Below are 12,103 nucleotides of genomic sequence, written 5' to 3'. Positions count from 1 at the left end.
TCATAAAAAAAACCCTGAAATCGTGTTCTAAAAGTGATCCAGTGTTGGCAAATTTATAACTTTCAAATATGTAATGGAGTCCATGCATGCAACCAGGGGGGGGGGGGGGGGGGGAGTGGGGTGGGGGAATAAATCTACTGTTGGGGAATAGACAAAATGCATAGTGATAGGATTCGATTTCAGTGCAAAAGATTAAAACTTTGATTATACAACACGTACAGAATTATCGGCTTGATTGCACCAGGTATGCTTGGTACCATCTTCTGATAAGTTCGACACAGCGACTGCTGACATCAGGACGGTATTGAAAGGTATGAAGCAGAGCACTCCATAACAAAGTAGGCACACACTGCAAGTCCCAAAAAGGTTACCTTTTTCTTTGTCAAAGTCCTTCTGTTTTGGGTCCTTGCGAGGTTTCTCCCATGCTTGGTTTTTGTTGACTCATGGTGAAGCCACTGCTAAAGCTTAATGACCTGTGGCGAGGACTCCTAGACGAAAACCAAGTCCTGACTGAGCTTCTTGGCTCCGAAGACCGTCTGAAGCAACTTGGATTTGTCGGCACCATCTCGGATGGAACCTTGGTGTAGTCTGGAGGTTGTGCCATCAAGCTTTGGGAAGGGCTACTTGGACCTGTGTGACATCGCTGGGGAAGGCTCTTTTCTGTCGACGGCGTTCCATGTGGCGTGTCTTCTGCTACCGGATGACTGGGTGCATCAGCCTCCTTATTACCACCATTGTTCCAAGGGAGGTCTGCGAGGTGAGAGGCAACTGTGGTCCAGTGCTTGCAGGACTGATCTGTTTTCTCGCGAATGGTTGCGCCCTCGCTTCTGGCACTGCCAGCAAGGCTGATACCCAACCTGTGTAATTGTTCCACCAAAGCTAAATGGCTGCAGCTCCACTTTGGTTGGTTCCCTGTGCTAGTCGCACCACCATGAGGACCCATTATCTCTTCAAGGATTGATGTCGCTGGCCTAGATGCCAGGAAAGGTTCACTAACCCGGCCTCGAGTTGGTCGTGAGAGCAGCGGAGGCAATGATGAGACAGGTAACTTCTCATTGGTTGGCATATTTGAAGTCGGAGTGCTTGGGAAAAGCACCGTTTGCGGTCCGCTGCAGAGGCCGGCGGCTGCTGGAAGAGATGGCAGTCGGCGAGGAGCAGCAGCCGAGATCCCACATTTTTGCATCAGTTGGGCCAGGCCCAGTGTTGTGCTGGACGTCCTCGTAGCGTCTCTGACGTTAGTGAAGGATTCCGCTCGGTGTGGATGTCCAACACAAGCCGTGGCCGATCTTTGCTTTGGTCGGAGAGACAAAGGCACGAGAGATGGTCCCGGTAGTTGACTGGCACTTCACAGGAACAAAGCAAGATAAATTAATGAATAAATAAACGTACCATGCAAATAAATCAAAGATCCCGGGATTAAGTGATCTGCAAATCAAAACCAGAATGCACCACCATATTCATCATGAGAATTTACGTTCATGGAATTTTTTTTTCCAAACATGTCTGGGGAAAAAATAAATACTCCTCTCTGGCAATTACAAAATTGCAATTAACGCTGCGATTTGCCAAATGTGCCATGATCCGATTTGTACTGCCCAATACGCTCACGTGATAATTGCTTTTCCCAACACTTTGGAAGACATTTCAGAATGTTCTCAGTTCACAGATAAATGCCAATGTTTGGCACAATTGACTCATTATAGGAAATGAAAGGTGGGAGAGGGGGACGTGGGAATGGCAGGGGGAGAATACAAATAAAATAAAATAAATGACATTACAGATAATACACGATGGATATGGTGGGCAAATCCTTACACCCCCAATCAGAAGTCAATCAAAGGCGGAAGCCAAGCAGGTGTAAATGAGATGTAGTAAAAAGTAGATAGAAGAGTAATAACACATGAGGAGGGGTTAATTAAAGCCCCCCCAACTCCCAGAATTAATGGATCATTTGCCTTCTCATATTGCCTCACACGGGTGAGGGCGGCACTCCAGTTACGGCCCAAGTGTTTGCGGCATTAGTAAAGGCAAAACGGAGTGAAGGGCACGCTGATTCAAAGTAAAGCAAAAGGGTTAAGTGATCACAGTTAGGAAATCTCACCGCAGGCACCATTGATCAGCACCCTGAGAATGCAAGCGTTGTCGCACAGCGCCCCCTCGTGCCATAACATCAACCTGCAATCAGAAATGCTGTGCCAATGCAAGGCTGACTTAGTGCCAACAAATGGGCTTTGGAAACCTCTCAAAATCCGAGGGCACTAAATGGAACACCCCTCGGTTTAAATTGTCAAAACTCGCAGAGCGAACGGGAATTGAGCAACGAAAGTTTCCCCATGACAATTTCGTGTTATTGCTGAGGAAGACTGCACTCACATACAAGAGCTTCCCTCGTAATCATTGTGAAAAGGTGTTGCAGAAGACCTTCTTGTGCCTGCCTGCCAAATACTTCCTTTGATGACGAGAATGACCTCAGCATTTAGGCCTCTACTGTTAGGGACTAAATTGTGCGCCAAACCCTTCTTCGAGCAGCGGATGTTCAAATGAAAGAGCCTTGAAAAGGTGCTGCAGAAGACCTTCTTGTGCCTGCCTGCCAAAGACTTCCGTTGATGACGAGAATGACCTCAGCATTTAGGCATCTACTGTTAGGGACTAAATTGTGCGCCAAACCCTTCTTCAAGCAGCGGATGTCCAAATGAAAGAGCCTTGCATTAGCACAGCAATGTTTCATTCCATTCCATCTAGCACTCAACTGTAATTGTGTCCCCAGCAAGAGACCTAGTCTTCTAAACGCAAATCAAAATGCGGCCCAGTGTCCTCCGCACATTCAGACCTGTAAAGAGCCAACACGTTATATTGCTCAACAACCACATTGCCCGCAAACAACCACAGAGAGAGCAAAGACTCACTGACACTTGTTGGGAGGACCATGCACACCTCCGGAAAGAGACACCTTCCTGATGGACTGTGTGGCGTGTTTGACAGTAAAAGGTGCATCTCCTTTCTTTGTTAGTCGAAACAGCTAATAGTGGGGCGGCTTAGCCCAAATATTCAAAAGAATTGTGCATTTTGTGATACAAGCACCAAATTTGGCACAAATGTACATTAATATGTTGCGAACATTTTCAGATATTGGGCCACTTGAAATTCCGTAATTTTTTTTCTTCAAATTTTTTCAAATTTCGTAATTTGAAATTTTTCGGGTGACACCGTCACAATTTCGGTCTTCGAGGCCGGCCGATAAGCAAAGTGTGACCGGAAGGGACGAGGTTCTCCTGATCACGTGGCCCTCGATCTGGGAAGCGAGAGGCGTTCCATTAGTGGATGCGCCCCTCACGCCCGACTTTTGGGCGGCCCGGCAGGCCGTTTGTTTTGACGTTCCGTGACAGGCCCCGCACCCCCACCTCCGGGCCGACCGGAAGCTTGTGCTGAGTACATCATACCTGAACAACTCAGTGAGGCAGAACACAGCAGTGCACACCAGGGTGACCCCTTCAGTGCATAAACCAATTAACCTGTCCACTGCAGGGCATATAGAAATGAAGTTATTTTCTGCATATAATAATAATATAAGTTCAGTTCTATATAACAATTTCTGTTATCACCACTACCACTACAACTACCACTACTACAAGCTTTGTCTGGAATTTTGTGGACTAACAGACAAACAGACAAGCTGGGATCAAAACATTACCTCCTTCCACCATTGAGTGTAGAGGTAAACATCATGGAAATTATATCATGCCCTAGATTTAATTCATGCTTACCCGTGTATTTGCTTCACTGGTTCACAAGGTCTTTTGCATACATGTAATTCAGACTCTCGTCTTCATTGCTGACCACACAATGTTCGCAACATATTAATGTACATTTGTGCCAAATTTGGTGCTTGTATCACAAAATGCACAATTCTTTTGAATATTTGGGCTAAGCCGCCCCACTATATCGGCTGGCCTCGAAGACCGAAATTGTGACGGTGTCACCCGAAAAATTTGAAATTACGAAATTTGAAAAAATTTGAAAAAAAAAATTACGGAATTTCAAGTGGCCCAATATCTGAAAATGTTCGCAACATATTAATGTACATTTGTGCCAAATTTGGTGCTTGTATCACAAAATGCACAACAGGTTTGCTATGCTGCTACACTATAAGCATTTACTCTAAGATGAACCAATGTCTTGGTAACATAAGATCAGTGAGCCGTCTATAAAAAAAATAAAATAATACATGTCGACTTGTTTTGCTGCCCACCGGAAGTGGTTCCCTGCGTGGTTGATTGCAAAACAGGCGTGAGAGCGAGTTATTTGTCCAGGTTATATATTTTTTGAAAGACAAGGTTGCTAATTGGACAAATAATGTCCAGAGGCAGGTTGCTTCCAAACACCATTTGCCTCAATTTTCAGCCACGTCTGATGCCCCCACCTTATTTCTGCCACATATGCGAGTAGACGTTGACTTCATCAAGACCCGTACAAGGGCAAACCGCTCCCTAGGTTTTAATGCCAGGAACCCTTTTATATTTTTGCATAGAGACCATTAAATAATGCAGATAGAAAGTAGATAAATAGTGTATTTCTTCATTTGTCGCACATGGGGCATGCTTGTCGCGATGATAATCGGTACACAGGATTCCTATGAGGCCAAATTATCATTATTATTTCCCATGAAGGGTTCAGCAGGATAGCCTTGAGGTAGGAGAACTCACCTATACAGCAGGATAGGCTTGAGGTAGGAGAACTCACCTATACAGCAGGATAGACTTGAGGTAAGAGAACCCACTTATACAGCAGGATAGACTTGAGGTAGGAGAACCCACTAAAACAGCAGGATAGACTTGAGGTAGGAGAACCCACTTATACAGCAGGATAGACTTGAGGTAGGAGAACCCACCTATACAGCAGGATAGACTTGACGTAGGAGAACTCACCTATACAGCAGGATAGACGAGGTAGGAGAACTCACTTATACAGCAGGATAGCCTTGAGGTAGGAGAACCCACCTATACAGCAAGATAGACTTGAGGTAGGAGAACTCACTTGTACAGCAGGATAGACTTGAGGTAGGAGAACTCACCTATACAGCAGGATAGACTTGAGGTAGGAGAACTCACTTATACAGCAGGATAGCCTTGAGGTAGGAGAACCCACCTATACAGCAGGATAGACTTGAGGTAGGAGAACTCACTTATACAGCAGGATAGCCTTGAGGTAGGAGAACCCACCTATACAGCAGGATAGACTTGAGGTAGGAGAACTCACTTATACAGCAGGATAGCCTTGAGGTAGGAGAACCCACCTATACAGCAGGATAGACTTGAGGTAGGAGAACTCACCTATGAGCTGTCTAGCCTTCATTCAAACCTCGGCCCAGCTATTAACTGTCATTCTGGTGCTTCACATGCAGGAAGAGGTATCGACGTGCGCGCCGTCCCTCGGAAGGACGTTTAACCGAACAATCTGTCTGTCAGCAATGGTAGTCTGTGGACTTTAAAGACCCCAGGGTGTCTTTTGCGAAGCATCTTCACCGGCATCCTGAGCAAAGTATTTGCAACTTGTAACCACATTCAAGTAAGCAATGATAAATCTGTTTGGGTAACAATAATCTCAAAATAAATCTGGAATTGTACTTGAAATGATTACTTTGAGATACCTCAGGTGAAGCCGTTTATAAGCCGCAGTGTTTCATCACCGAGGGATATAAAAAGTCGATCACCAGGCTTAGTAAACTACAAATTGGGTCACGTGATAAACAACAACAACAACAGGCATTTTAAGGCCATTTTCCCTGCAACAGCGGGGGTTATTGGGAGTTAAGTAAAGCATCAGGAAGAATGTTGTTAGTAGAGATCAAGTCATACATAAGCAAAGACGTAAATACAATAAACACACTGGGAAAGGAGAGAAACACACCAATGGTAGGGTAAGGGACGCTTAGAGGAAGAATTGGCAAAGGGAGAAAACACCCAGAAAAAAACGTCCGAGCACAAAAATGGACATTTACACCTGTCGCAAAACCTACATCGGGAGGGCAACACGGCAAGGATGGACCAAATGGCCTCATTTCCTTGTTTGGGATCATACAGGATCATGTGACCACTCGTTAGACTCAGTAAATCCAGTGGAGACTGTGGACCCCTTGTATATTAATTTATATTTTGTGTATGGGAAATAAATATTCAAATGCAATTGGTTTGATTCCCAACAGAGCATCGACCAAAATGAGAAGTTTTTATTTCAGTGCACATTACAATCGAAACTAGAATTTAGAAATGAGGTAGAAAGAGAGAGGTGTGTGTCACGTCTCTCTGGAAGAGAAAGAGAAGGGGTTGGGGAGGAATGGGAGAACAGAACATGTCATCCCCCACGTGATCAGAATAACGATGCTCCGAGACTCAGGACAGATGTATTATGCCATGTCAGTCATAGTGCACGTATACACACACACACACACACACACACACACACACACACACACACACACACACACACACACACACACACACACACACACACACACACACACACACACTAAAGTAAGATTAGTATACCACACGCAGTTGTGGGTAATGACGAGTATATTAAGTCTGGATTACACTGAGCATCAGGAAACGACAATCGGCGGTGCAATATGGAGAAGTTTTGGAGTATTTTGTCCTTTTTGTGCACAGCCACGTTGGCATCCAGGTAGAAAGAACTTAAAATGAATGGATGATCACAACTCCAACGGTCTCACCAGAGGGTTTTATTTCAGGAAGAATATAAACTAGCCAGAGAGAAGGCAGAGAAGCAATGGTTAGCTCTGAGATTCACAAACAGGAAGAGCACCTCACCTGCTGACACTAGTTGTGTCATCTGTTGGGTAAATGATCCGGCAAGTGGTGAGGGTGTACGTGTATCTCGCATCATCTGAACATTTTCCAGGGTAAGGGGCTTCACCGGGAGAAAGACAGACATTAACGTCAGAAAAAAATAAATAATAATAATAATAATAATACAGTATATATATATATATATATATATATATATATATATATATTTTTTTTTTTTTTTTTTTTTTTTTTTTTTACAGTACTAATATTACAGTACTACTGTAATAATATTATTACTTAAATATTATTACAGTAATATAATACTTAATACTATAATCTATATAATAATACCGCAAGGACTCGACTTTGTTATCCCTTTTACGCCGCACCCAGTGACCCGATGCCCACGGCACTAATGGATTTACGATCTACGAACTGCGCTCTTTGTTTATCACGTACAGCCATACTCGAAAAATCTGAATTAGCCGACGTTGGGGCCCAAAAGCATCCGATTAACTGCCGATACGACGCCATCTTACGACGCCATCGTATTGGCATCTGCTGGGTGAAGGCGAAGCAAGCCGTCCGCTGATTGGACAGGCGAAGGCGAAAGCAAGCCATCCACTGAGTGGACAATCCAGAGCATGCATTTGTGCCGGTGTCGGCGATCGTTGTTCATATACGCACTCTTCATTCTCATCTTTCTTCCTAACTCTTACTCAGACAAGTAAATCCCCTATGCCATCCATAATGGTACACTCTATCCATACACCACATCCTCCCTTCCGTGGATGTTCCACGGGTTTCGGCTAGTCTATATAATAATAGCGTAAGGACTCGACTTTGTTATCCCTTTTACGCCGCAGCCAGTGACCCGATGCCCACGGCACTAATGGATTTACGATCTACGAACCGCGCTCTTTGTTTATCATGTACAGCCATACTCGAAAAATCTGAATTAGCCGATGTTGGGGCCCAAAAGCATCCGATTAATGCCGATACGACGCCATCTTACGACGCCATCGTATTGGCGTCTGCTGGGCGAAGGCGAAGCAAGCCGTCCACTGATTGGACAGGCGAAGGCGAAAGCAAGTCGTCCACTGAGTGGACAATCCAGAGCATGCATTTGTGCCGGTGTGACACATACCACTGCGTCAGTGTGGCCAGAGTGGTGCTATGCCGATTCCTATTACGAATCCATTCATTTTTCAAAAGTATATCGTAGCGTTGTCATTTAAGTAGATTGCAATAAATACGTTGTTCGTATACGCACTCTTCATTCTCATCTTTCTTCCTAACTCTTACTCGGACAAGCAAATCCCCTATGCCATCCATAATGGTACACTCTATCCATACACCACATCCTCCCTTCCGTGGATGTTCCACGGGTTTCGGCTAGTATGTAATATTATTACAGTACTACCATAAATCGTTGGAAATTACTTGCTGTGAAGCAAAATATGAATGTTAATGCACGATTTCTCCATTTATGTCAGAGCTATGTAATTGTAACCAGACATGGTGGTGTAATGATAAGAGCGTCTGCTCTGAGCCTGGGGGATTGGCAGTTCAAACCACGGGCGAGTCATACCAAACACTTTAAAAATGGTACATGCTGCTTCCTTGCTTGACGCTCGGCATTTAAAATGATAGCACGGGCAAATAACCATAGCTTGGCATCTGATGGGGCGGCATCTCATGATCTCTCTGCACTCAGAGGGCAATTAAATATAAATTTATGGAAATTTATAATACAGTATATATATAAATTAGAATATATATACAATATATATATATATAGATATACATATATATATATATATATATATATATATATATTTATATATATATATATACACTGTATATATATATATATATATATATATACACTGTATACTAATATATATACTAGCTTGGCTCCTCACCAAGCGTCGTTACAGAGGCACGGGCTTATTTTAGCTGAGGATAATGACTGTATCTGAGTTGCTGTGTTGTCATGATTTACACCAATCATAATACAAACAATTATTTTGCACAAATGTATTTGTTGTGTTTGTGATATTACATTTTTATAGGCAATTTAGGTTGAAGATTAAGGTTGAATGTTTTTTTTTTCATGAAAGAACCCCTCAGCACATACATAGGGGAGGGGTAGGTGCAGACTGGAAGTTTGGGACGATTACACCTCACCACCACCACGTAATTCAAAACACCTCACCACCACGTAATTCAAAACACCTCACCACCAAGTAATTCAAAACACCTCACCACCAAGTAATTCAAAACACCTCACCACCACGTAATTCAAAACACCTCACCATCAAGTAATTCAAAACACCTCACCACGAAGTAATTCAAAACACCTCACCATCAAGTAATTTAACACACCTCACAGCCATAAAACACGTAATAAAAACAACTCACAGCCACGAAATTAAAAACACCTCACCACCACGTCATTTAAAACACCTCACCACCACATACTTCAAAATACCTCACCACCACGTGATTCAAAACCACCACAACGTTATTAAAAACACTTCACAACCACGGAAACAAAAGTTTGAGGGAGTCGTTAAGTGACAACACAGACACTGCCCAGATGTGTAGATATATAGATAAATGACTGTACCCGAGTTGCCGTTTTGTCATGGTTTAAACCAATACAGTCACGTGAAAAAGTAAGTACACCCCATGTAAAGTTTTGACTTTTTCAACATATTTCAACATACAGCTATTTGATCTTCATTTCAACAATATTGATAGATAAAGGTGATATAATATAACAAATATCATGAAACATTTACATTTTGTAGTCCATTGTATAATTGAAATAAACATAAATGCAAATTTCGCATGTGCAAAAAGTAAGTACACCCCTACATTTATCACTACTTCAAATACCAAAAATTAGAATCAGGTGCACCAACTCGGGTGCAAATGATTAGAACATCGTTGGAGAGGATCTTGGAGGAACCTGTCTTATGTAAACCTCAGACATTTAGTTTGGTTTGCTCTTTGTTGTTGAAGTGTGCGGCGTCACCATGCCTAGATCAAAAGAGCTCTCTGAAGCCTTCAGAAAGAAGGTTATAGATGCCTACAAGTCTGGGAAAGGATTTAAAAAGATCTCCAAACAATTTGAAATCAATCATTCGACTGTCTGGAAGATCATCTACAAGTGGAGAAGATTCTAAACAACTGCCAACTTGTTCAGGCCAGGCCGCCCCAGCAAGTTCAGCCCGAGAGCAGACCGCAAGATGCTGAAAGAAGTCTCTAAGAACCCCAGAATGTCATCACAGGACCTACAGGTAGCTCTTGCCACTGTTGATGTCAAAGTGCACGAGTCTACCATTAGAAAGAGGCTGCACAAATTTGATCTACATGGGAGGTGTGCCAGGAGGAAACCTTTGCTGTCCAGAAAGAACATCAGGGCAAGACTCAGGTTTGTTAATGAACACCGAGGCAAAGGCCAGCACTTCTAGAACAATGTGCTCTGGACAGATGAGTCAAAGGTAGAGCTATTTGGCCACAGTACCAGAAGACATGTTTGGCAAAAACCAAAGACAGCATTTGACCACAATAACCTGATACCAACTGTAAAGCATGGTGGTGCAAATATTATGGTTTGGGACAGCTTTGCTGCATCAGGGCCTGGGCAGCTCACCATCATAGAATCCACTGTGAATTCTTCATTGTTCCAGAGGGTGCTTGAGGATAATGTGAGGCCATCTGTCGGAAAGTTGAAGCTCAACCGACGGTGGACCCATGCAACATGACGTCATGACCATGACCCTAAACATACCAGTAAATCCACCAACAAATGGCTGAAAAGAAAGAAATGGAGGGTTCTGGAATGGCCAAGTCAAAGCCCGGATCTAAATCCCATCGAGATGTTGTGGGCAGATTTGAAACGAGCTGTGCATGCAAGAAACCCCTCAAACATCGCACAGCTGAAAGAATTATGCATGGAGGAGTGGGCAAAAATTTCTCCCAGTCGATGTCAGAGACTGGTAGATAGTTATAAGAAACGCCTACTTGAGGTTGGTTCTGCCAAAGGGGGCAATACCACCTATTAGAGCCAAGGGTGTACTTACTTTTTCCACATGCGAAATTTGCATTTATGTTTATTTAAATTATACAATGGACTACAAAATGTAAATGTTTCATGATATTTGTTACATTATATCACCTTTATCTATCAATATTGTTGAAATGAAGATCAAATAGCTGTATGTTGAAATATGTTGAAAAAGTCAAAACTCTACATGGGGTGTACTTACTTTTTCACATTACTGTATATATATGCTGTTCCAACCTGTCACACTATAGTAATCATCATATAGTTCTGTATAATATGTAGTCTTTGGTATGACTCGGTTCGTGTCAGAATCGCAACCTCCCAGACTCAAAGGAGACACGCCAACCATTAGGTCTGGTTAAACTTAGGTATAAAATAGAATGTAACAATTATGGTTCGACTCAAGAAAGGCAAAAAAATTAAACAACGAAAAACTGGTGTTTGAAGGCCGGCACACCTGTATCTTGGGCAGCAGACTGTGCTGGAATACTGTTGAATTTGTCAAGCTCAGGAACTGCATCAACTGCCATTTCGTCCTGTTGGTGGTCCACATCTTTACAAGGCTCGTCCTCCTCTGGGTCTGCTGGACCCCTGGAATCGCTGGCATCATAGATGCTGTTGCCTTTTGTCAAAACGCCAGGTCGCATATCCAGGATGCCCTCAAGGTTGGGTTGAGCCAAATGTTGCCAATGCTGCAAAGTTGTCGAGCCTGTCAACACCATCACCACCAGAGGTTGCTGAGCCTGAAGGTGGCTACAAGTCGTTCATTGTACTTTAATCACAAAGGAAGTTAAATAAGACTGGTATCTAACAAGTGGGCTCGATACGATAAATTATTGGATTTATTTTGCCATGAAATATCCTTATGTATGAGCATTGCACCTGGGTTTCACATGAAAAATTGAACCAACTCCAGTTGGTTTGTGGACATGCAGATTCCCAATTGGACAAAGCATGACATGACCAGTTATTAACATGAGGAGGCAGGTAAGGTGAAAAGTGCCACTGTTTCATCATTATATTATACTAGGGCGTGCCCGTACGTGGGTGCAAAAAAACATGCGTGCAAACAACAACAACAAAAAAAAACTTTGAAACCACGTGGCAGTAACGACCACAGAACCCCCCCCCTCTATTTACATGAAATGGTTTGGTCCATTCGCAAAGCCAAAGCGAACGGCTTGCGAGTACGGTAGAACCCCCCCCCCCCCCCCCCTCT

At 43.2% G+C, this 12,103-nt stretch overlaps 1 protein-coding gene across 7 annotated transcripts in view; it reads right to left on the bottom strand.

The window, feature by feature from the left end:
* Positions 1–242: 242 nt before the first annotated feature.
* The window catches only part of LOC137434292 (trafficking kinesin-binding protein 1), a 1,208,017-nt gene continuing 1,196,156 nt past the window's right edge, over positions 243–12,103 (bottom strand). For 5 of the 7 annotated variants that reach the window (XM_078785255.1, XM_068127170.2, XM_068127172.2 and 2 more), the window contains 3 exons: positions 11,342–11,593; positions 6,828–6,927; positions 243–1,343 (listed from right to left, as the gene is read on the bottom strand). In XM_078785255.1, coding sequence (XP_078641381.1) covers positions 383–1,343; positions 6,828–6,927; positions 11,342–11,593 — 1,313 coding nt within the window. In that variant the 3' untranslated portion in view covers positions 243–382. Of the gene's footprint in view, positions 1,344–2,750; positions 2,831–5,294; positions 5,530–6,827; positions 6,928–11,341; positions 11,594–12,103 lie in introns of those variants that run through there. The other 2 variants (XM_068127175.2, XM_068127174.2) reach the window with 2 other exon arrangements.

This window comes from Myxine glutinosa, chromosome 10 (genome assembly GCF_964187855.1).
Source record: "Myxine glutinosa chromosome 10, kmMyxGlut1.1, whole genome shotgun sequence".
Classification (NCBI taxonomy): Eukaryota; Metazoa; Chordata; class Myxini; order Myxiniformes; family Myxinidae; genus Myxine; species Myxine glutinosa.
The sequence above is the reverse complement of the archived record's forward strand: the minus strand, read 5'-3'. Positions and strand labels throughout refer to the sequence as shown.